Source organism: Protopterus annectens, chromosome 12.part0 (assembly GCF_019279795.1).
Source record: "Protopterus annectens isolate FY-2018-M chromosome 12.part0, PAN1.0, whole genome shotgun sequence".
In the NCBI taxonomy this organism is placed as follows: Eukaryota; Metazoa; Chordata; order Ceratodontiformes; family Protopteridae; genus Protopterus; species Protopterus annectens.
The window spans coordinates 996,786,723-996,813,596 of NC_056746.1; the positions used below are offsets into that span (position 1 = coordinate 996,786,723).

Below are 26,874 nucleotides of genomic sequence, written 5' to 3' on the forward strand. Positions count from 1 at the left end.
GGAGATCCTGTCTCGTCACCCGTATCCACAAAGGACATTTTAGATGATACCATAGGAAGGAGAACCATTTCTGTTGAGCCCCTTTAAGGGGGCAATGAGGATAACTGGGCTCTTCAGCCTGCTTGCCTTCTGAAGAAATTTTGGGATAAGAGGAAGAGGGTGATAGGCATAAAGGAGACCTAGGGCCAATCATGCACCACAGCATCCCTTGGGGACTCCCCCAGAGGGGGGATCAGAGCAAAGAACTTGCTGCACTTGTTGCTGAGGGTAGAAGCAAAATGGTCACAGCAAGGCTGACCCCCAACGTCTGAAGATCATACTCGCCACCGACTGCTTGAAAGACCACTCATGCGGAATGAACAGATCCGCTGAGCCTGTCTGCCAGCTCACTGGTTTTGCCGAGAATGCGAGTTGCAACTAGAAGGCAGTTCAAAGATATCACCCATTCCCACACCCTCATGTGCTTTCTCCTTGCACAGTGGGTGAGAATGGGTCCCTCCCTGTTTGTCATTGTAACAGACTACAGACATGCTGTCAGTGTGAACAGCAATGGTACCCAGAAGAAAGTCCTGAAAGGCTTGCAATGTTAGAACTGCTCTCATCTCAAGGACATTGATAAGCATCCTGGTCTTCAAAGGGGACTAATTGCCTTGGACCATCTTTCCTTTGTAATGCCCCCACCCCATCTAGAAAGCATGTGTGGTCACTGGGGCTATTGGAGGGGGAATTGAGAAGGGTCTGCCTAAAAAGAGGTTGTCTGAATCCATCACCAGATGAGACGTTTGCAGATTTGTTTCAGTTTGATGGGAACAGATACAGACGTTGGTAGAGTATAGACCATAGTACTGCTAATGTCCACTGAAGAAATCACATACAGAACCTTGCCAGAGGAACTAACAAAATTGCTGCTGACATCGATCCCAGAGCTTGTACAACTAGCCATGCAGGGGGGATGGGCGGGATAATAGTTCCCGGACTTGATTCCTCAATGTTGTTATGTAGTGAAGGAGAAGTAAAGCTATCTGATCCTTTGTGTTCAACTTTTTCCTATAAATTCTATGTTCTGCACAGGAGCCAGACTGGGTTTGTCTAAATTTACTGTGATGCCCAGGGAGTGTGAGAGTTGAATTATATAATCTCTGGCTTGGAGAGGTTGATGCCTCATGGGGGTGGGTAAGAAGCCAATCGTCTAAGTGTGGAAACATCCAGAATCCTTTGAGTGAGCTGCTATGAATGCCATGCATTTGGTGAGCATCCGAAGGGGCTGTGGTGAGCCCAAAGGGCAGTGCTCTGAACTGAAGGGGATTGGCTTCCAGCCAAAAGCACAGGTATATCCTGGAGCACCTGTCTATTTTGATAACGACAGTACGCATCCTTGAGATCTACTGAGCACATACAATGTTCCTTGCACACAGGGGCAGAATAGACTGAACCATAATCATTTGGAACCACGACTTCTTTACCTACAGATTCAAACTGCTTAGATCCAGTATGGGTCTTGGGTCCCCTATTTTTTTTTGGCACCAAAAGAAGCAGAAGTAAGTTCCAAATTCTCTTTGTTCTGTTAGGACCTTTTGGAGGACTCTTTTTTTTTGCAGCAATTTTTGAATTTTTGGGGCTGCCTGCTCCCTCTGACTGGGTGGCACATCGGGGATTTTCTTGCTGGTGTTTGGAGGGGAAGGAAATAGGAATGCTGTAGCCTCTGGATATTACGTTTAGCATCTATGAATTGTTCTTGGTGCAAGGAAAGTTGACCCTTGACTGCCTCCAGCGATGGACAGCTGGTCAGCGCTTCAGGAGTGCTGATTAGGGCTTGTCAGGGAACACGTCTCCGAAGCCTTGGTTTTGCAGACCTCCTCTGCCTATAGAGTGACGTTGACCATTAAAACCTCCTCTGCCTCTGGAGGAGGGCTCCCCGCGTGGGTCCTGGAAAGGCCCTTGAGATTTATAGAACCACATTTCTTGCTTCCAAGCTGGTTCCTCAAAAAGGACTTCTGAGGCTTAATAAATTTGATTCCCACTGCAGAAAGGGTCTTCCCATCTTTTTTGCTGCAGATGAGTTTATCTCTAACAGAGGGCCCAAACAGTGATGAGCCATGAAAAGGGACATTAACAAAGGACGCCTTGAAAGGTTCCGCAAAATCACATAGTCTCATTCAGGTATGCCTCCTTAGGGATAGACCTGACCCAGCATCTCGTGAGGTACCTTCTGTTGTATGGGAGATAATTTCATCGAGGAATTACCAATGGACGACAAAGTGGCTAGCTTCGGGCAAAGTTTAAGCTCCTTCACATGCACGGACTCAGACAGAGGCTGAGAGGTCCTTGATCGGATCTCTCTAAAGCTAGGTAAAATAAAAAGAGAAAAGAAAACTGCCCCAAATGTCTCAAGCTTGTGTAACGTAACACAAATCCAAACAAAAAACACAAGAAAAAGTGGAGTCATTGAATCCTTTACATGAACCTTTAATATCACAGGTTAAGCTACATAATTTAATGACTGCAGCGCAAAGGTGGTTGAGGCGTAAATGCGCTTTCTGAACCTGTCCAACCCTCTGGACTCCTTGTTAGGCAAATGGATATTGGCACTTTCCCTCTACTAGTTCTTTCTTAATGGCTACTGCCACCACAATGGCATCAACTACAGGGCCCTTATTCCAGTGTTTCATATCAGACAGTGGGACCAGGAACCTTTTGGGGTGCTGGGGAATGGGCTCACAGATATCTGGTTACTTCCATGCCTGGCGGGAAACCAGATCAACGAGGTCATCTGTTGTGAGGGTTAGCCAGGATGCAGATGATATCGCCCCAAAAGCCTCTAAGAGCAATGACTCCTCAGAAGGAGGAGGTTGGACAGACAACCCACCTTTCTGCTTCAAGATCTCTAGAATGTCTATGAAGGACACATCGTCAGGTGGAGAATGAGGGGATCCTTCTCCCTCATCAAAGTCCATGTGTTTGGTTAATGACTCCATCTGGGAGTTGATGTACCTCCTTTTTGCATGTCCTCTTCCAGGAGACTTCTTCTTGGGGGAAGTATTGGAAGAAGGGGATCCTTCCTGAGCAGAGAGATCCTGGAGCCTGCTTGGGATGGGCTGACTCGGGACAGAATGAGTAGGTTTAAGACCATGACCCAATGGGGGTATGAGGGTAGGCTGCAGGACATGAGATGACAGTTCACTGCTATGGGAGAAAACCCTTTTCACTACCTGCAAAGCCAACGGACCCACAGAAGTCCTCTCTGCCTCCCCCACAGCCAAAGCAACAAAGGGACAGCGGCCAGAACTCGCTCCGGATCCATGGCCTCCAGAGGGAATCAGACCCGAGCTGTTGAAGGCTGAAGCACCAAGGGGAAGGGACGGCTCCCACAAGGATGGAGCCGACCCCACTCCCCCAGATATGGCACCAACACCTTGGCTAGGAAATCTGCTCTGCTCTGAAGAAATAGGAACAGGGCTGATCAAGGGCACATAAGTGTAAAGATTAAGGTTTAAGAAAGAACTATACTCACACCATTACCGAGAAGAAAAACAGTAGACTGTTTGCCCCCCCCCCCCACACACACAGAACTACTTCTAAAGAAGTCCTATAACAAGAAACTACAAGGTAAAGGACAACAAGGGAGGAAAAAGGTAGGAAATATCCAAGCAGAAGAAGAAAAAAAAGAGTTTTGCACTTAATTATCCAAACACTGCTCAACAGCACAGATCTCCATCATATAGCTGAAGCGGCAAACGAGATCTGAGGTGCTGGGGTGGATGTAGTGCATTACGGGTAAAGGGGGGAGCTTGAGAGTCAGATCAAAGTCGAAAAATGTGGCCAAGAAGGCTCCAAGGATTGGACCCGAGACTCAATTGTGAGGAGGAATGAAGAGGGCATCACATAATGCTTTTTAATCTTATTTTTTAAAACATAATGTTCTGTTCTCCCAGTGTGGACTCCTACTGCTCCATTATTCCAGGGTGGCTGACTGGAAAACCCCGTCACTCAACAGCTACTACAAATGCTCCGAATCTCCTCACACTCAATCTTGTATGCCAGTGTGCCATATCTACCCCATCCACACATTCGCGTTTCCTTCTGTCAGACATCTTTAATAGTTATTTTGCAGTTCACACATTTGTATACATCTCGATTCTGTTATACCTTATATTTACTTAAGAGTGCCTCATAGTATTATCATTTAGCATGCTACAACTTACCTAAATTTATTTATTCTACCTTGTAATGCATTTGTGAGACTTGGGCAGACTGGCTTGGAGACTGAGTGGGCCTCTCAAGTGGGTAGTAACTACACACAAACTCAGTTAAGAAGAAATAAAATTAGGCTCTACAGCTCTTATAATCTCATTAACATAATCCGCTGTTTTATTACATGACAGTAATAATCTCTCTCTCTCTCAAATCAGTGTGTAACAAAACTGGCAGTGAGTTACTGTAGAATTGTTACTAACTACATGAAAACTGTCTCAGCATCATAAAAGAGCTCATGATTATGCTTTCACTAGAAAGATATATATATATATACTCTGAATACCCACCTTATAAACTCTGGTATAAATTTTGGCTGAAAAAGAAATACAGAAACTTAAGTATGCAATGTTCATTTTACAACTCTTTAAATATATGAGAAAACAAATCTGAATTAAAACTTACATGATGTGATAGGTCCGCATCCATAATAATTATGAAGTTACCTGTCGCATGCTGCATCCCGTGGACATATGCAGTTCCTAAAAACATAATTACATGTAAACATTTTCTGACTGATACTCCTGCAACATTAAAAAAAAATACAAGTAATTTTGTGACAACATTGAAAAAGGCAAGCATTAGTGCCTCCTGCGTTAGATTCAGTTTCTAAGCAAACTGCATCTGGATAATAGACACTACAATCACTGACTGCATAGCTCTAGTATTTCCCAGTTATGCAACAGACCTCTCTCAACTGTCATCATCTTGGAAGAACTTTCCAATTTTCAGGCCTTCACTACACAGGATGTCCCTATTTTTTTGGTGGCACGGTCCTATTTTCAGGTTTGATTTACCCTTTCACACAATTTTCTGAATTCCCTTTATCATATGCAATTTCTGAAGCTGCCTAGTACACAGAAAACCACACAATATAACCAACATACTAGTGGCACCAATAATTTAAAGAAACAGAACACACATCTTACCTGCTTTTCAGAAGCAAAAATAAATGATCTTGTTTGAAGAATTTTGCAATACAGTTAATCACAGTCTACAGATTTTACACTGTCGCTTTGACAACATGCTTATATTCTTCCATCAAATTTTGTCACTTTTTTAAACGTGTTTCTGAGTTGTATCCCGTATTTCTAATGGAATTGGGAGATGTGCTATTTGGTATTCAAACTGTATCCTACTTAGATGCCCTGATTGTACCTTTTTACCCATTTTCAATGTGTGTAGGTTGAGAGGTGTGCTAAACAACCTGAAAATTGTTACCAAAAAAACAAAACTGATGTTTCATCTTAAAAAAAATGATAACAAAAAGCTGTTTAACAGAAACCTTTCCCAGCTGAAACATCCTGTTTCATTTTTATTTTTAATATATGTCAGCACATTTATTACAGTGAAAGACAAACCTGCACTTGCTTGTTTTTATGTCTGCAAATCTATCAGTTCATAGACATTATTTTAGGCTTCTTCTTGTAAACTAAAAAAGCAATGCAAACAGCAGTCTTGCAGCAATGAAAAAAGCAGCCCTGTAACAACATAACAATTATTCCACATGTACTGCAAACAGCAGTCATACATACAAGTGAACAGTAACAATGAACACAGATAGTAGTAGTCATTAATGTGATCTAAGCATTAACCTTGCTTTAATGCTAAAAGCAGCTTTGCCCTGCTATGATTTGAACAGCAGCCTTGAACCACTGCGATTGCACCTCCCTGTAAACAGAAGCTCTAAAACAATGCAAGCCTAACAGTTTCACCATAATGTGAATGGTAGCCTTACAAGAATGAGAAAACAGCTCTAAAGTGATGTGAGGGCAGTCCTGTTGTGATCCAGGATTTAGCCCTATTCTGATGCTAGCAGCAGCTCTGCAAACAGTACTGCAGTACTACAAAAACAGCAGGGATTACAGACAGATTTTTTTTAATCTTGTGTTAATGGTTCACTGCCTACAATCTGAACTCTGTGCAGTGCAAAACTGTGGTGCACAATCTGTAGCACTGCAGTTTTACAATGATATATTTCCTACCTTCCTTTCTTTGAATATTTTCAGCGATAACTCAAAGGTAATGCCTTGCTGGGCATCACAAAGCTGACAGTCCTCTTGACATTTTATTGCCTACAGTATATAGCTCTGGCCACTAGGTGTCAGAAGAGCTATGTTTATTAAAAGCCAAGACAACAAAAGCTTTTCATGTAAGCTGTGTTTAAACAAGGTCTGCACACTTCTGTGGTTTAAAAATGTGCCTGCCCCAGGTAAGCTTCGAACAGTCTAGAACTGATGAGAAAAACAAGAAACTGTTGCCATTACAAATACACAAAAGAAAATATTTCAGTAGGGCTACAAAAGATAAAATGCACACTTTTGTGTGCCTTAAATGTGCTGAATGACTGCACTGGCTAGAAAAGTATCTAGTATTTCCTGCCAGTTTCATAGTCAACCTCTCTACACTGGCTCTATCTTTCTCAGCGTTATGGGTCACAGGACTACAAGCATCCATTGGTTCACCCACCCATCACTACTCAGTATCTGTTTTACCTACAAAATTTGCAGCCATGGAGAGTAGAACCCTATCTCAGCAAGCAATGGGTTCAAGACAGAAATCAGTCAAGAATCACAGTGGTGATCCATTAATGGTAGGATGTATACAAAAAAACTCAAACATTACTTAAATCATTAGGTTCAATTTATGCAACTATTTTTGGTTTTGGAACTTCCTGTTATCTCTCTCATTGTTAAGGAACTGGACTACTAGATAACAGCAATTCAGGGAGAGAGAACGGTCCCCCCCCCCTCCTCTACAAAACTGACAATGAAGGCTTTGGTCTCAGGCTGGACCTCTCTCAAAGTCAGTGGCAGCACAGTGTGTGTGGCTTTACACTCAAACAAAGGATTATGGCAGTGGCACTTGATACAAAAAATTGCTTAATAAAGGGAGTCTGTATGCAGTTACAGACAATATTATATGACTAGCACACGAACAAGCAACAGACAAAAGTAGACAGTCATTTTTTCTAGTTGTACTGAATGGTAATTAATTCCATGGAGCTACCTTTGCTCAGAATAGCCACCTGACAGCTGTTCATATGTCAATGGATTACTCTGTCTTACTGGATAGGATTAGCTAAAAGATTCATGCAGATTGTTTAGTGATGACTTCATCCGCAGGTGTTCTATGGACTGAAAAGTATGTAAAAGTTCAAACACTCTACCTTCCCCTTTCCAGTGCATAACTTCCATGTTTTCTGAGAAGGGCAGAAGGTGCACTGATTCAGGGCTACAGCAGTTCTTATCCACTGTAGTTCCTCTCTGAATGCTACATATTTGCATGTTCCAGTCTTCAAACCTCATTAATTCCTTTATGGATTCTTTTGAGTCTCACAAAATGGTGCTCTTCAAAGCAAAGTAATGTAAAGCTCAGCCAATTTCATAATTTTTTTTGGCCAAGTCAGCAGGGGTTCTCTCTTCCTTACATCCCACAGACCTTGGTAAAAACACTACATGTTGGTACATAAGGGATATGTGAACATGAAAATTCTCAGATATTTCCTGCAACCAGCCAAGAAACAAGACACTGTCTACAGCTCTTTCAACCATTTGAAAGGTTTCAGTCTGCCACTGTGATGGAAAGCTAAGTACCTCATTTGGGGCCGTTCCTCTTTTTTCATATTACCAAATTGTTCAAGTCATCAAACAGAGGCAAATCCTCCTGTCATAAGCAGATTCCATACAAGGATAAAAATTATTCGTGTCTTTTCTGCCTAGGGCCAAAGCATAATGTCAGGGACTGCTCTATTTGCTGTTTTTTTTGTCCCAAAACCCCTAAGAAGTTGACTTTTTTCTCTGAAGATTTACTTGGAGAATAAATGCCTGAAGGCTCTAGCAGGAGCCACTACATCCTCTGAAGTTCTCTATGCCAACACCCTCTCACAGCACAAAAAGAAAGACAAGAAGCAGAAGAAAGATGTCAGTACTTCAGCTTCCTTCCACAGGTCACAGTCAGACGTACCCACTGAGGTGGTTGAGAAGCCAGTGGACTGTCTGACCTCTAAGCACGTTACCTCTGTTGTGACCCTGCTGGAAGCTGACACAGAAAAAGCAAAAACCATGTCCCATCTAACCTCTGAAGGGAGAACCCAAGATACTCATTTCAGAAGGAGTGGACATTGTTCCTCAAGTTTTAGTATTTGAGGAAGTTTCAGGATCTTTGATGGAAGTACATCCAGATTTGGATCCTTCTCATGTAGTTTCCTTGGAAACCCCTAAAGAGAAAAAAAAAAACAAAAGAGTAAAAAGTACAGTTTTGTACCTACCATAAATGTAGATGTCCGATAGGTATGCATCTGCAGTCATAACATATGGGTTGTCCTGCCTCAGGCAGCCCTTCGGTCGGCCGGATTCCAAAGTCTGGGTCTGGCCTCGGCTGATGTCGCACTTTCCCCGACGTCAGAGCTTCTGGGGTATAAAGGCATCAGCCGACGCCATTTTCCTCAGTGTTTCTTGCCCCAGATGCCAGGTGCCCTCTAGGAAGGCTAAATTTGGATAAATGTTGAAAATTCCAAACAATAGCAAGCAAAATATATATATATATATATATATATATACATACAAACAAATACACCATAATAGATTCCCCCAGCTAGCTAAAAGAGGGGTAAGCACCCTATGAATACCACAGAGGGGAAGGAGGGTGGGTAATCCTGACTGCAGATGCATACCTATCGGACATCTACATTTATGGTAGGTACAAAACTGTACTATGTCCTTCAAGGATGCATCTGCAGTCATCACATATGGGTAGAATACCATAGCCAAACTGGGGGAAGAGGTACTAAGATAATGATGGTGTAGTTAAGATCCCCTGTAAAACTGCAGTTGCAAAACCTGCTCGGGATCTGGAGTATAAAGGTAGATTGTAATGCTTGGCAAATGTATGCACGGAGCTCCAAGTAGCAGCTTCTAAAATGTCCATGGTAGCCACTCCTCGTAGGAAAGCTGTAGTGGTGGCTGTGGCCTGATATTTTCAAGAGTTGTCTTTCCATGAAAAGAGTAGCAGAATCGAATGCAATTTCCTATCCATTTTGAAATTGTCTGTTTGGAAATTGCTTTTCCTTGCGCTCCAGTTGCATATGCTACCAGAAGTTGGTCAGTTTTTCTGCTGGTTTTAGTTCTGTCCAGATAGTAGCGTAGTTGTCTGTGTACATCCAAGGTGTGCAATAGTTTTTCCCCTCTGTTCTGTGGGTTAGGGAAGAACGTAGGCAAATGAATAGCTTGGTTCAAGGATATCCTGGCTACCACCTTTGGCATGAAAGTAGGATTGGTTCTCAGAGACACTCTATCCTGGTGAAAAATAAGGAAAGGCTGCACTGCCATTAATGCCTGTAACTCGGATACTCTTCTTGCTGAAGTGATTGCTAGAAGGAAAGCAGTTTTCCAAGATAAGAACTGTAAGTCTGCTGATGCTGCTGGTTCAAAAGAGGGAAGTGTTAATTTTTCCAGCACAAAATTGAGATCCCATGCAGGCAGAGGGGGTTTCCTTGGAGGTTTTACATTTTTGATCCCTCTTAAAAATTGTCTGAGGAGAGGGCGAGAGAAGATAGGAGGATCCATGTTGTACTCTGCTGAAATTGCTGAAGCATGAATCTTAATGGAAGAATAAGACAGGCCATTGTGGAACAGTTCTGCTAAGTATTCTAGGATGTGTGCTAGGTTTGCCAGTGTGACATTTGTACCCTTTGATGCACTCCAAATGAGGAATCTCTTCCATTTAGCTGAGTATGTTTTTCTTGTGGTGGGTCTGCGAGCCTCCAGGATAATGTCCTTGACCCTCTGAGATAAAACAGTTTGGTTTTGTTTTAAGCAATTTTCCAGGCAGTTAGCTGCAGCGTTTTCAAGTTTGGATGCAGGGTCTTGTAGTTGTTCTGCGTTAGAAGTAAAGGCCATAGGGGTAGAGGCCATGAGTTCGTCCGAGACATGCTTCTCAGTAGCGGATACCAATGCTGCCTTGGCCAGTCTGGAGCTATCAGAATCACCTTTGGCTGTTCCTCCCTGATCTTCAGTAGAACTTTGTACATCAATGGGAGAGGTGGAAAGGCATAAACTGTTAGGGCCTTCCAGCTGAAAGAGAGGGAGTCCACCCTCCAGGCTTGTGGGTGGTATTCTCTTGAGCAGAATTTCTTCAGCTGGTGGTTGAGTGGGGAGGCGAACAGGTCTATGTCTGGCATTCCCCATTTCTTTGTTATGATTTTGAAGATGTCTGGATGCAGCATCCATTCGTGAGCATCCGTGGTAGTTCTGCTTAAGCTGTCTGCTAGTGAATTCTCTTTTCCTGGTATGAATTTGGCCTGCAGTTGGATGTTGAGATTCAGGCCTAGGTTCCACAGGTCCATTGCCATCCGGCATAGAGGGTAGGAATGCGTGCCTCCCTGTTTGTTGATGTACCACATGACTGTGGTATTGTCTGTCCTTATCAGCAGATGTCCTTGCTGGAGGAATGATTTGAATGCCTCGATTGCATGCTTCACTGCCAGCATCTCCTTTAGATTTATGTGTAGATTCAGCTGGTCCTGAGACCATAGGCCTTGGATACACTTGTCTTCCATGTGTGCTCCCCAGCCTAGGTCTGAGGCGTCCGTGGTGATGGTCTGCCTTGGTTGTGGTTTGCTGAAAGGCAACCCTCTGTTGGTCTGGCAGGCCTGAGCCCACCACAGGAATTCTTTTTTCAGGCATGGAATGATTGGTATCATGGTTTCTAGACTGTGTCTGTGTTGAGACCATACATTCCTTAGGTACCATTGTAATTTCCTCATATGCAGCCTGGCATGCGGGGTCAAGATTATGCAGGATGCCATGTAACCCAGGGCCTGCAGGACTTTCCTTGCAGTAAGCTGAGTTTGTCTTGTCAAAGCCATGAAGTAGGCTGGTAGTTGCTTTTGTTTTTCTTCTGTGAGAAAAGCCATCTGAGTTATTGTGTCCAGATCTGCACCCAAAAATGTTATCCTTTGGGATGGCACTAGTCTTGACTTCTGGATGTTGACTGTGTATCCCAAGGCCTGTAACAGTTGTATGACATAGGCCAAATCCTTTATTAGTTTTGTCTTGTTGTCCGCTTGTATTAGGCAGTCGTCCAGGTATGGGTAGATTTGAATTCCCTGAAGCCTGCAATGTGCAATTACTGATGCCAGGCATTTCGTGAATACTCTGGGCGCAGTAGATAAGCCAAAGGGCAATGCTGAGAATTGATAATGCTCTGATCCTGCAAGAAATCTGAGATGTCTTCTGCAATCTGGTCGTATAGGGACGTGCAGGTATGCCTCCTTGAGATCTAGAGTCACCAGCCAAGACTCCTTGCCCAACATGGGAAGAAGTTGCTGTAGGGTCAGCATCTTGAATTTTGGCACAATGAGATATGTGTTTAGTGCGGACAAGTCGAGAATAGGCCTCCATTGAGTTTCTTTTCTTGGTACAAGGAATAGTCTGGAGTAAAATCCTTGGCCTTGTTCCATAGATGGTACCCTTTCTATTGCTTTCATCTGAAGTAAATTGTTGATTTGTCTTAGAGCCTCTGGCTTCTGGTTTGGAGGAAGGTTTGGCATTCAGCTCTTTTTTGGTAAAGTGTGGAAATGAAACCTGTATCCTTTGTCTATTGTTTGCAATGTCCATTTGTCTTTTGTAATGCAATGCCAGTTTTTTGAAAATAAAGCCAACTTTCCACCCAAGGGTGCTTCCAGTTGTTCCCTGGTAGGCGGAATCAGAGCCAAGTCATTGTGTCTGTCCTGTGGAAGAGGTTGTAGTTGCAGCTGTGGCGGTACTCCTCTGGTTGGCAGGTTGCCACTGACGACCCCTGTAGGCACCCTTTGATTGACCTCTGCCTCTTGGGCGTCTATTCCTGCCCCTCTGTGCTCTGGAGGTGTCTGGAAAGGACCAATTCTTTGAAGGCCAGTTTCTGCTGAACCTCGGAGGTTGGACCTGCAGAAAATCCTTGACTGTTTGCACAGAGTTTGCTTTTTCTTCCACTTTCTTTAGAATCTCCTGTGCAGGGGAGCCAAATAAACTTTGTTTCTCCATTGGAGCATCTAGGAGTTTAGACTTGACGTGGTCTGGCAAGGATTGCTCTTTTAGCCAGGCATGCCTTCGAATCACTGCTCCAGTCATAGCTGATCTAAATGAAGCCTCCAGTGCATCATAGCCACATTTTAAGAAATGATTACTGACCTGCTGAGAGTTGTGTACCAAATCCTGAAGGGACGTACGGTCTAAAGGTTCAGGAGAGGAAAGCTTTTTATTCAGCTGATCTAACAAATATTCCTGGTACTGTATCATATGGAATTGACAGTTTAAAGCCCTGGCAGAAAGAGTAGCAGATGTATAAACCTTCTTTCCCCATCTCTCTAATGCTCTTGACTCTCTTTCAGAGGGTAGGGGGTTTTTGGCAGTGGCAGCTGCAACACCTTTTGGGCCCTGAGAAATAGTTTCTGGGTCTGCAGCATGGGCTTTATACAAGTGGAAGTGAGAATCCGGGACCCTGTAATATCTGTCAGGTTTGGCAGGGGCCAGGGGAAGAGAATCAGGGGCAGAACTGACATCATTGTATGCATCAACAACAGATAGCACAGGTGGTATGGCTAAAGGCCTATGCTGTGGCAAGTGTAAAAAGGTCCTTAGTCTTTTCCTAGAATCAGAAAAATCCTGACCCTGCCATTGAAAGTGTTCCCTCATTGAGTGCAAAGTTTGCCCAAAGGAAAATTCTTCTGGGGGGGGAGGCAGAAGGAATAGAGTCTTCTGCATCCGAATCCTCATAAGGTGAGTATGGTCCTTCCTGATGGTCTGATAAATCAGATCCATCCAAGGAAAAATCAGAGGAGAGAGGTTCAGGGGGTTCAGTCCTAGGCCTTTTGTCAGGAGGAGGTTGTGAGGCCCTGTCTGGGTGAGGTTGGGAACCCCTAATCAGAGATATAAGGTCCTCAGCAAGGCTGAGAATCTGAGAACTTGAGGAAGGTCTCAGAGGTAGATTTTGCTGGTAAAGCTTTAGAAATTTTAGCTGTTTTAGCCCTGGAGAAGGCCTTAATAGACATAGAAGCAGGGGGCCTAGCTGCCCCACGTGCAGGTGTAGAAATGTTCAACGGAATGGTGTCAGACAATTCTTGTGTGCTTGCTTCTTCGGTAGTAATTTCTGTAGCCGACTCAGCCGGGGCCACTCTGGCCTCGGATGTCGGAGGTATGTTTTCGGAAGAAGGAAGAACCGAGGACTCGGTTTCAGCCGAAACAGAGACACTCGCGGTAGGCCTAACCGTGGTTTCAGCCGAAACCGCGGGCCGCGAGTGTCGGTCCTTTTCCTTGCGTTATTTGGCTAAATGTGTAGTCGGAGTCTCCGACGGCATTTTATATGCAAAAGCGGATCCAAAAAACTCTTCTGCAAACTCCGACCGACGTCTAAGTGTCCGTCGGTTGAAGGAGGCACAGGCTAAACAAGCTGATACGTCGTGGTCTGGGCCTAAGCAAGGAAGGCATTAAGAGTGGAAATCCTTATGAGGTATTTGTTTCCAACAAGTTAAACAATTATTTACTTTGTCTGACATCGGCTGAGGCAAGAAAGAGTCCCCAACGGGGTACTTAGCTTTTTTAGAAGTCTTCGGTAGCTGAAATCTCTAGATCTGACCAACAGGCACTTGCGAACAGCTTCTGCTTCGGGCACCGCGCGGCAAGAAAGACAGAAGAAAATGGCGTCGGCTGATGCCTTTATACCCCAGAAGCTCTGACGTTGGGGAAAATGCGACATCAGCCAAGGCCAGACCCAGACTTTGGAATCCGGCCGACCGAAGGGCTGCCTGAGGCAGGACAACCCATATGTTATGACTGCAGATGCATCCTTGAAGGACATCATTTTTTTTTTCCAGCCACTCCTGTATCCTCAACAAAAATAGCATGATTTTTCTCAAGACCTGTTCAAAACCTTCATGGCTGTTAAGTTTATTTAGTGTTTTGATTCTTCGGAATCTAGCCTTGTAAAAGAAAAGGGATAAATCTTCTGAAGATTATTCTTCTGAACCAGAAAATGACCCTCTGGAATACTCTCTCAGTTTCACTGATCTTTGGGATATGAATCTGAACCTGACAACTCTATCTTCTGACTCACATCAGGAGCTCTCTGTTTTGCCACTATTTCAATGATGATGTAGCATTTAAATTGGGAGGATAGACTGATCTCTATCTGCCGAGTTACAACCATATGCACCAAAAAAGATATTAAGTCCTTGACATGCACAAATAACTGTATACAAATCCCATAGCTGATTCTGCATTAGAAGCATCCACAAATGCTGCCAAGCCTTTCAAAATTTTCCTGTCTTCTAATGCTCTCCTAAATGACACAGTGTAGAGCTTTGTACAGATATGGAGGAAAGGTATGTACATTAGCTACTTTAGTTTTCTGAGATAAGGTATCTTATCTTGTTTGACATGTGCAAATATTGCCTAATATCCCAGAGAGTGACTCTAAAACTAAGCAAAACAGGACTACTTCTGTCTCTCAAGTTACAAACATTCTATTAGTGCAAATGATGTGGTGGATGCTTTTTCCAGGGCTACTGCTGCTGTTTCTATGCTGAGAAGGTATTCCTGGCTTAAGCTCTAATCTGTAGCAGAAGATGTAGAAATAAGAAGTTATGTACTCACCATAACGTTCCATGTTTGTTGTCCCTCTTGCCTATATTCTTGCTGGTTGGGTTTGGAACCGAGCATCAGTTCCAACTCAGCCGAATACAGAAGCTCGAGAGCTTCCACTGGCTCGAGGGTAACCCCTATCCCACGATGCATCTGGTAAAATCCCTAGATCTTGTTTGCAAGCAAAACATTAACTTAGTATGCCCACATACTACAACATAACAATTCTCTAGAAGAAGAATCAAAGACTCCAAACCATCATAACTATATACATAAAAAGATTATTCACCTGTTCCTCCAGGAACGGAGGAGGGGGAAAGTGGGTGGGACAGAATAATATAGGCAAAATGGACAACAAACATGGAACGTTATGGTGAGTACATAACTTCTTAATGTTATGTTGTCCTATCTCGCTGTAATTCTTGATGGTGGGACAGCGTCCCTAGCACCTTTACCTTAGGGTGGCTCAAGAGAAAAGACTCCTCAATACAGTAGAATCAAAAGAAGACCTGTTTCGGGAGGCCATACCTACTTTGTAATGAGCAATAAAGGTATGACGTCTCACCCATGTGGCGGCTGCACAAATAGTGTCCATGGGAAGCCTAGCCTGAAAGGCAGAGGATGTTGAAACTGCTCTCGTAGAATGACCTTTTACTTTGCCTGATAACTCCGTTATTCTTAGTGTATGAAAAGGAAATGCAATCTGTAAGCCATTTAGACACAGTCACTTTCAAAACAGGCAATCCTTTTCTTTTGTCTGAAACACACAAAAATCTGATCCGACTTTTGGATGTCTTTGATCTTATGCAAATAGAAGCGGAGCAGTCTGTGAACATCTACATTTTTTACATTTTTTATAATCTTTATAATATATATTTATCATCTCAAAAGTGCTTACTCCTCTCTGTACTCTTCTTTTCTAGACCTACCACCACTCTTAAGTATTCAACTACGGTACCACCTTTAACATTCTTGTGAGAAAAGCGCAGTCCGGGTCTGAACTGTCTGCAAACAGCTACAATTAACTTTGAGTATGTGTCTACCTGTTTGAGTCAATATTCATTTTCCCCTGGAGAGCACTCTGCTTTGGCTTGTAAGCAGCCCCCCCACCACACACACACACACACACACACACACACACACACACACACACACACACACATCTTCCACTTTCTCTTATTCCCTTCTGTTAGCAAACAGTATCCATAACTGATCAATACTGTGTGTTTGTTAATTTAAACTATGACCACGGTAGCCTACTGATACAAGGTTATCCTGTTTTTCCACCTGAGAAATTAAGAAATGACTTACAGTTTCAGAGCAGTCCTTGGTCAATTGTGATTGTTTCTTAACACATACTTGTCTTTGCTTTGTGATTGTTTCCAGCCTCTTCATACGAGCAACTAACAGGGTCTCTACCCGCTTCGCTCCCCACCCTGCCCCCTAATACCTCCCGCCCCCAGTGGTCCCACCTTTATTGCACTCAAACCCCTCCCATCTTTCCAATAGCCAACCACAGCGCTAACCCAACACTACCTCCTCCATTTTCCCTCTACTATCACACCTCCTCAACTAACATGTACAAGCATACCTTTCCTATGCTCACTGCATGCACTCTCCTTGCATATCTTACATCCTACCAAAGCTCCATCATTCCCCCACTCAACCACTACCACTGTACTACTACTCACATCACCACTCATGTCTCATCCACACTCAGCTCCCCTCCCACCAGCTCAAGAACCATCCCTATGCACCCCCCACATATTCTACCAACTATATTACTCAAACATAAAGCATCCCTACAACTTAACATAGTAACCCTCCCACCATACCTATTACCCACAGAGCACAATCATAAAGTTTCCCTTATAAACAAACACATTCAAAAACTGAGAAAACTAATAATCTCATGCATATCAAAACTAGCTCTAAGTGGAGACATCCACCCCAACCCAGGCCCTACCATCTCCAACCCCAATCCTCATAATCAGACTAGAAACCACAACTTCTCCCATATTACAGCCAATAGAAAGCCAAGTGACTTCCTTCTACTAAGCCTAAATATTAGAAGTATATCCAACAAAGTCCATGAACTCCATGCCACCATAGACTTGTACTCCCCAGATATAGTCATCCTGACAGAAACCTGGCTAAAACCTCACATTACCAGTGAGCAAATACTCCCTACAGGTTACGGCATACTAAGAGTAGACCGGCTAAACAAAAAAGGAGGTGGTGTAGCTATAATATTTAAACAGCATCTAAACATCCAGATCTTAAAATCATCAGCTCCACAAATAGGCAATGAAGAAATAATATATACCTACCTCAAAATTAACCAAAACAAAACCATCAACATAACTGGATGCTACTTCCCACCTGGCCAAAACATCCCTCCACTAGAACACCTCCTCAGCTGGTCTACCCACCATCTCCCCCAAGAAACTATCATCTTAGGTGATTTCAATATTGACTGGCAATCCTGTTCTGGCAACAATCCAACCCCATCATGTACACCTTCATGGCTTCACCCAACTAGTCCAGTCACCAACCAGGATAAATAAAAACTCCAGCAAGCACACTACCCTGGATTGGATACTAGTCAGTAAGAGCCCCCAGTCATATATAAAAGGCTGCTTATCAGATAGCCTCAGTGATCACTCCCCAACATTCCTACTCAAAAAATACCTATACCAAGCTAAACCTGTCATCTACCGTCAAATACATAAAAAACTAAACTTTAACCCACTCACATTCATCTCATCCCTCAAAGAATGTAACTGGCATCCTCTAAAGTACCTCAGTCTAGATGACGCAGTTGAATTTTTTAATACTACCTTCCGGAACATCCTTAATTACCATGCCCCCATAAGATTTTAGAGAACCAAAGCACAACCCTCCCCATGGCTACAGAAAACCACTAAGTCAGAAATGAAAAACAAGGATAAAGCCTGGGAGCACTGGCGCAAAACCAAAACCCCCTCAGCTAGACAGAAATTCCTAGAACTACGCAATAGAGTCAAAAAGCTAATAAAACAGGACAAATTCCAATACTACCAGTCTGCCCTAGACTCCTCACAACACAGCCCCAAACAATTCTAGTCCTCCATTAACTCCATCCTCCACCCAGGTAAAGTCAGTACCTCTCCTCCTAACATCCCACACTCCTCAGAAAATATTGCTACCTCATTCAACACACACTTCACCCAAACCATACTATCACTAGCTAAACAACACAACCCCACTCCCCTCCAACCCACACCTTCAACTAGTAATCTCCCCACTGCCTTCTCTTTTTCTCCTGTACCTACCTCCAACATAAAAAACTCTTAACTAAACTTAAACCCACCAAATTAGCAGCAGACAACCTCCCAAGTGAATACCTACAAATTGCAGCTGATGCTCTGGCCTACCCAGTATCCATCTTGATTAACCGATCTCTGTCAGAAAGTTACGTTCCCACACTGTGGAAAGTATCACATATAATTCCCCTCCACAAAGGCGGACCCTCCGCAGAACTAACCAATTACCGCCCCATAGCTATTCTCTCTCCACTCTCCAAAATACTAGAGAGATGCATACACTCTCAGGTCTCACACTACCTCCTTTCCAGTACTCAGCATGGTTTCCGACCAAACCATAGCACCACCACTGCCTTACTCTCCTTTACTAACACTATCCTTCAGCATAAAAACAAAGCATTTGACATGGTCCCACACAAACAACTTATCTCTGTCCTCAATAACCTATCCTTCTCACAATCAGTCACCAACTGGTTTCAGAGTTACCTGTCTGACCGCCAACAATCCGTTGTATGGCAGAATGACATATCTCCCCAACTACCTGTCTCCATAGGGGTCCCCCAAGGATCCATCCTTGGACCCCTACTCTTCTCTGTTTACACCAATAATCTAGCCTCTGCCACCAAACATGGCACACTCATACAATACGCAGATGACTCGACCATCATCTGCTCAGCCCAGTCCCTACCCAAACTGCAAAAAGTCACACAGGAAGCTTTTTCCTCTGTTGAAACATGGTTATCCAATGCCCAATTAATACTCAACCCAAACAAAACTAAACTACTCATCTTCCAACCCACCAAACATACTCAAAACAACTCTCACTTTAACATCACAGCAAAAGACAACACCACTATATACCCAACTGAACACACCAAATTGCTAGGAGTGGAAATAGACAATAAACTAAAATTTGACATTCACATATCCATGACCATAAAAAAAGTCCACAAAAAACTAGGAGCGTTATACAGAAATAAGCAATTTCTCACCAAAGCAGCAAAGATTTCAATAGCAAATTCCCACCTTATCTCCACCCTACTTTATGCCTCTCCAATATATACCAACCTAAGGCAATGTGATCTAAACAAGCTAGAGACCTGCTACAACAAAATCGCCAAATTCGCCACAGGGGCAGCCTACCATAGTCACCACTGTCTCTCACTTGCTGAAAGTACAGTTTTGTACCTACCATAAATGTAGATGTTCGAGTGCTAATACAGCTGCAGTCATAACAGATGGGTTCTCCTGCCGTCAGGCGGGTCCTCGGTCGGCCAAATTCCAAAGTCTAGGACCGGTGTCGGTTGTCATCGCTTCTTCCCTGACGTCAGTGCGACAGGGGTATAAAGGAACCAGCCGACACCATTGTCTTCAGTTTTTCTTGCCCCAGATGTCAGGTGCCCCCAGAAGGAAGGCAATACATAAATTTGTGTAATCATGCAGTGCAATATAATCAAAATACAGTAGTTGCAAGCAAATACATCATAAATGAATACCTCAATCAGGTTGTATGAGGATGTGTTAGCCTATAGGCCTGTCCCAAGAGGGGAAGGAGGGAGGGAAACCTGGACTGCAGCTGTATTAGCACTCGAACATCTACATTTATGGTAGGTACAAAACTGTACTATGTTCATCGTGCATACAGCTGCAGTCATAACAGATGGGTAGAATCCCAAAGCTAAGAAAGGGGTGGACGGCACTAGGTGGAATTAGGAGGAGCCAAAATGCCCTGCTAGACTGCAGTGGCAAAGCCTGCTCTAGGTTTTGAGTATAATGGTAGGTTGTAGTGCTTGGAGAAGGTATGCACAGAACTCCAAGTGGCTGCTTCCAAAACATCCTTGGTAGGAACTCCTCTGAGGAATGCTGCAGAGGTGGCTGTGGCCCTGGTGGAATGAGTCCTAATGCCTGTAGGAACAGTTTTGCCATGAAAGTAATAGCAAAAGCGTATGCAGTGGGCTATCCATTTTGAGATTGTCTGTTTGGAAATTGGCTTCCCTTGAGCTCCTACCGCATAGGCCACAAAGAGCTGTTCTGATTTTCTGAAAGGCTTTGTTCTGTCCAAATAATGACGCAGTTGCCTGTGGATGTCCAAGGAATGTAGTAATCTCTCCCCTTTGTTTTGAGTATTAGGATAAAAAGTAGGTAAATGTATGGCCTGATTTAAAGCTACCCTGGATACCACTTTAGGCATAAAGGACGGGTTGGTTCGTAAGGAAACTCTGTCCTGATGGAAGATGATAAAAGGTTGGACGGCCATGAGAGCCTGTAGTTCTGAAACTCTACGAGCTGAGGTGATAGCCAGAAGGAAAGCTGTTTTCCAGGACAAATATTGCAAATCTGATGAGGCAGCTGGCTCAAAGGGAGGCAAGGTCAGTTTTTCCAGCATGAAATTAAGATCCCAAGCAGGTATTGGTTGTTTTCTTGGAGGCCTTAAATTCTTAGCCCCTCTGAGGAACTGCCTTAGGAGAGGGTGAAAGAATAAAGGTGGATCAGTGTTGTATTTTGCAGAAATGGCTGATGCATGGATTTTGATGGAGGAGAAAAAAAGTCCACTGCTTAGCAGTTCAGCCAAATATTGTAGTATTTGAGGTAAATTCAGTTTTCCAGGATCCTGGTCCTTTTTCTCATTCCAGATACAAAAACGTTTCCATTTTGCGGAGTAAGCTTTTCTAGTTGATGGCCTTCTGGCCTCCAAAATGGCATCCTGCACCTCCTTGGAGAGTAGGGCCTGTTGTGATGCTAAGGAATCTTCCATGCGGCTAGATTGAGTGTTTTTAGCTGGCTGTGAAGAGTCTTGAAACTGTGCTGAGTCAGAAGAAGAGGCATTAGAGGCAGGGCCCATGGTGGGGAATGCGTCAGGCTCCTCAGGAGTGGGTACCAGTGTTGCCTTGGCCAGTCCGGAGCAATGAGGATCATCTTTGGTCTGTCTGCTTTGGTCTTTAATAGAACTTTGGGCAGCAGAGGAAGAGGAGGGAAGGCATAAACTGTCATTGATGTCCAACTGAAGGAAAGAGCGCCCACTCTCCAGGCCTTTGGATGGAAGATCCTTGAGCAGAATTTTGACAATTGATGATTCTTGTGGGAGGCAAAGAGATCTATGTCTGGCCTTCCCCATTCTTGTATTATTTCTGTAAAACTTTTGGATGCAATTTCCATTCGTGTGGATATGTCATATTCCTGCTTAGGTTGTCTGCCAGCGTGTTTTCCTTGCCTGGCAAGTACTGTGCTTGTAGTTCCATTTGTAAGTCCATGGCCATGTTCCAAAGTGACATGGCCAGTCTGCATAGGGGGGTAGGAATGTGTTCCTCCCTGTTTATGTACCACATAACTGGTGTTGTCCGTTCTTATCAATAGTTGACCTGGTTGTAGAAGGTCCTTGAAAGCTATAATAGCATTTATTACTGCTAGCATTTCTTTTTGATTGATGTGAAGGTGCTTTTCTTTTTGGGACCATTTGCCCTGAATGCACCGGTGTGTCATGTGCGCCCCTCAGGCGTAGTCTGAGGCATCTGTTGTGATGACTTGATTTGCATGAGGCTTGCTGAATGGAAGACCTGTGTTTGTTTGCCATGCTTGAGCCCACCACAGAAATTCCTTTGCAGACATGGAATTAGTGGTATTATTGTTTCCAAACTGTGGCTGTGTTGAGACCATATGTTTTTCAGGTACCATTGTAGTTTTCTCATATGCAGCTTTGCACATGGGATTAGTAAGATGCAAGATGCCATGAATCCCAGAGCCTGCAGGATTTTCCTTGCAGTCAGCCTGGTGCAATTTGCTAGTGTTCTGAAGTATTGAATTAGTTGCCCCAGCTTCTCTGGCGTGAGGTAGGCCATCTGGGTGTTTGTGTCCAAATTGGCACCCAGGAAAATTATCTTCCGAGAGGGTATTAGCCTTGATTTCTCTTTGTTGACTGCGTATCCCAGAGAGTTTAATAACATTATTACATAAGCCAGATGTTTCAGAAGAATGTGCTTGCTGTCCGCTTGGATCAGGCAGTCGTCCAAATAAGGGTATATTTGTATCCCTTGAAGTCTGCAGTAGGCAATTACTGATGCCAGGCATTTTGTGAATACTCTGGGCGCAGTAGATAAGCCAAAGGGCAATGCAGAGAATTGATAATGGGTTGAACCTGCAAAAATCTGAGGTACCTTCTGCAATTTTGTCTGATTGGGACATGCAGGTATGCCTCCTTGTGGTCCAATGTTACCAGCCAAGACTCCTTGCCCAGCATGGGAAGACGTTGCTGTAGAGTGAGCATCTTGAATTTTGGTACGAGTAGAAATGTGTTTAGGATGGATAGATCCAAAATAGGTCTCCAATCTTTTCCCTTCCTTGGCACCAGAAATAGCCTGGAATAAAAACCTTGACCTTGTTCGTGCGTAGGTACCTCTTGAATAGCTTTCATATTTATGAGATCTGAAATTTGCCTTTGTGCCTCTGCCCTTTGATTGTGTGGCAGGTTTGGCATGCCTCTCATTTTTGGAGGGGTATGAAAATGGAATTTGTAGCCTCTGTTTATAATGTCCAGGATCCATTTGTCCTTTGTGACAACATGCCGATTTTTTGAGAATAATGCCAGCTTTCCTCCTAAGGGGGCTGCCACTTGAGACCTGGTTGGCATGCAAAGGGGAAAGTCATTGGGTTTGCTTTCTGAAAGATTGCGAGTTGTCCTCACCACCTCTTTGTGTAGGAGCTTGCCACTGTCTGCCTCTATACAATCCTTGTGATTGTCCTCTGCCCCTCTGGCGCCTGTATCTGCCTCTTTGGGGTCTGTCTGTGGCGGGAAAGGACCAATTTTTGGAAGGCCAATTTCTACTAAAATGTGGGGGTTGAACCTGCAGAAATTATTTCACAGTTTGCATTGATTTAGCCTTTTCCTCCATTTTCCGTAATACTTCCTCAGCATTAGCACCAAATAGTACATCCTTTTGAAGAGGAGCGTCTAGTAATTTAGCTTTGACATGATCAGGCAAGGCTTGTTCCTTGAGCCAGGCATGCCTACGTATGACTGAGCCTGTAACAGCAGCTCTACATGAGGCCTCTAGAGCATCGAAACCACATTGTAAGGTATGCTTACCCACTTGTTCTGCACTATGCATCAAATCCTGCAACTCCTTCAAGTCTGGTTGTTCAGGTTGTGACATTTTACTTTTCAGTTGTGATAACAAAAACTGTTGGTATTTTAGCATATGAAACTGACAGTTTAAGGCCCTCATGGATAAGGTAGCCGAGGTATATACCTTTTTCCCCCACCTTTCTAAGGATCTGGAATCTCTCTCGGAAGGCAATGGATTTTTGGCAATGGAGGCCTTAACTCCCTTGGGGCCCTGTGAGATGGTTTCTAGGTCAGCAGCATGGCTTTTGTATAGAAACTGGTGTGAGTCAGGAACCTTGTAGTACCTGTCAGGCTTAACTGGAGCTGGAGGTAGAGAGTCCGGGTTAAGGCAGGCCTCCGAGTAAACATCATCTAGGATGTCCAAGACAGGAGGTATAACCACAGGCCTGTGCTGGGGTAACAAAAGAAATTCCCTGAGCCTTTTCTTGGAATCTGAATAATCCTGGCCTTCCCAGTGGATGTGTTCCCTTAAGGTATGCAAAGTTTCCCCAAATGAGTAATCCTCAGGGGGGGATACAGAAGGAATAGACTCCTCTGCATCAGAGTCTTCAAAAGGAGAGGAAGACTGTTCCTGATCATCAGAGTGTTCTGAAATAATGGAGCCCTGATCAGAGGAGGGGGAATCTTCCTCCACTCTGGGCCTTTTGTCTGGAGGGGGCTGAGAACCTCTGATTAGAGTAATTAAATCCTCAGCCATTTTAAGCATCTGTTTTTTAGGCATGGGGCCTGGAGATGGGCCCTGTGCAGCTGGTCTCAGAGTGCATGGTTGCTTTAGACTTGGTGAAAGCCTTGATGGAGAAAGAAGAGGAAGGTCTGAAGACACCTTGAGTGGAGGTGGACCTGTCCACATTCTGTGTTTCAACGCCAAGAATGGCTTCGGTATCTGTAGTCGGGGTGTGGGCCGAGGAGCCTGTGACCTCGGGCACAGGAGACACCGCCAAAGATGTGTCGTCGGTAATCAGGGGCTACGTAGGCGCCTCGCTGAGAACTGGACCACGTGTAGTAGGCTTTGGCGTGGTGTCGGTAGAGGCCGCGGACCTCGAGAGTAGGTCCTTGACTTTGTGTTTTTTTTTGACAAAACCGGAGTCGGAGTATCCGACGACATAGTATAGTTAAATGCTTTCCCAAAATAATGCTGGGCGAACTCCGCCCGACGCTTAATAGTGCGTTTGTTGAATGTAGCACAAAAGCGACAGACCGAGATGTCGTGGTCTGGGCCTAAACAAGGAATACAGAGGGAATGGAAATCCTTATGCGGTATTTGCTTCCCACAAGAAATACAATTATTAACTTTGTCTGACATCGGTCTGAGGCAAGAAAAGTTTCCCCAACGGGGTACTTAGCTTTTAAAAAGACTTCGGTTTCCAAATTTTCGTAATCTCAGGAGCTGGCCGACCGGCACTTGCGAACTGCTTCTGCTTCGGGCACCGCGCGGCAAGAAAGACTGAAGAAAATGGCGTTGGCTGGTTCCTTTATACCCCTGTCGCACTGACGTCAGGGAAGAAGCGACGACAACCGAAGCCAGACCTAGACTTTGGCCAACCGAGGACCTGCCTGACGGCAGGAGAACCCATCTGTTATGACTGCAGCTGTATGCACGATGAACATCTGGGCTGGCTTGAACTCCCTCACCTCCTTCAGTGGTATCAACTCTCACTCTCCCACAAACTAGTAAACCATCCACTAAATGTCCCATCCCTCCAGAATCTACTCCAACACAATCGCACCGCCAGACCACTAAGATCCAGCAACAAAAATCAATTGCAGATCACTAAAGCCAATAACTCTGCTGGTGAAGCACTATTCTCTTGTGCCATAGCCAAATTATGGAACTCACTCCCACCCACAATTACCTCTGTACCATCATGCACCCACTTCAAAACTTTACTAAAAGCACCTAAAACATGCTGGCTATGCCCTTGCAACTCCCACTCTAATATCATCCACCCCATCCAACCACTACCTTTCTTTCCACTCCACTAACTACCTTGATTATAGCAAGCTCAGATGCTCATAAGCCTAGTACTTATTATACAGCAGGAACTTCTCATTGTAACATTTGTTAATGTCTGTTATGTACTTCACATATAAAGATTCTAGTTGTCTACTGATGTACTATGTTCTTCATCTGTAAATATGTTGTAAGTAATTGCTATGTTAAATTGTTAATCGCTATGTAATCCAATGTAACTGTCTATTTTACTGTGGAGCTTTTCTCCCCGGGCCTCCGCTGAAAATGGACGTACGTCCAGTCGGACACTCCCGGTCAACAAATTTAAATAAATAAATAAATAAATCTAATTGATGTAATCTATATTCGGCCTTGTCTGTATAATTCAGAAAGAACACAGGCAAATCTATGGACTGATTTAGATTATTTTCTGAACAAACTTTGGGTAGAAAGGAGGGATTAGTTCTTAATGATACTCTGTCTATGTGAAAAACTATATAAGGTGGGCGTATAGAGACAGCTTGATGTTCCGACACCCGTCTGGCAGAAGTAATAGCTATCATAAAAAGAGTTTTCCAGGATAAAAACTTCATATCACAAGATGCTGTGGGGGCTCAAAGGGTGGCAAAACCAATGCAGACACCACAAAATTAAGGACCCAAGGAGCTGGAGGTTCCCTGATCGGGGGTCTGAGTAAGAACGTACCTTTCAGAAAGGCCTTACTTAACCTGTGAGACATTATAGGCATTACTATCTCGCCAGTATGAAAGTTAGAGATAGCTGCCAGCTGAACTCTGATAGTAGCTGCTGCAGCTCCTTAGTCAAAAAGCTTAGAGAGAAATTCTAGAACTGCAGTAATAGGGGCTGTAAAAGGTTCTATATTGTGTTTAACAGCCCAACATGAAAATCTTTTCCATTTACTTGAATATAGTTTCCTCGTAGACAGTTTGTGGGAAGAGACCAAGATATGTGCAGGGGAAAACTTGTAACACTGGATAAGCATGGAATTGTCTGGATGGACGGATGGAACGCTCGCGATGAGTGAGTCCAAAACGTCCGGAACTGGGTCCAGAATCCACGGTTCCTCCAGTAAACGAGTCCAGAGAAAGGGGAACCAAACTTGTTGAGGCCAGTAAGGTACAATGAGAATCACAGTGCTTTTCAATGTGCTGGCTTTCTGAAGTACTTTGGGTATTAAGGGGAATGGGGGAAAAGCACAGAGTAGTCCTGGGGGGCCAATCATGGGCAAGTGCCTCCCTTAGTGACTTCCCCGAAGGGGGAAATGATGGCAAAGTAGCTGCTGCATTTGGCATTCATGGAGGTGGCAAAAAGATCGCAGCAAGGCTGGCCCCATTTCTGGAAGATCTACGCAACTTTTGGTTTGAAAGACCACTCATGAGGCAACAGAATTGCTCTGCTGAGTTTGTCCGCTATCATGTTGGAGTTCCCCAGGATATGTGTTGCTATCAGAAAATGTTGAGAAGCAATCACTCATTGCCATATTTGTTGTGCCTCTAGACATAGGGGGTACGATTTGGTTCCTCCTTGCTTAGGTATCATATCACTGACATATTGTCAGTTTGAATTGCAACTGTTCTTATTGGAAGAGAGTCTTGAAGTGCCTGCAAT

The 26,874-nt window shown here is 44.0% G+C and overlaps 1 protein-coding gene across 1 annotated transcript in view; it reads right to left on the minus strand.

Annotated features, from left to right (window-relative positions):
* The window catches only part of DPM1 (dolichyl-phosphate mannosyltransferase subunit 1, catalytic), a gene marked incomplete in the record, with an annotated part of 580,475 nt that overhangs the window by 109,180 nt on the left and 444,421 nt on the right, over positions 1-26,874 (minus strand). The window contains 2 exon segments of the mRNA XM_044088984.1: positions 4,542-4,567; positions 4,657-4,733. Coding sequence (XP_043944919.1) covers positions 4,542-4,567; positions 4,657-4,733 — 103 coding nt within the window.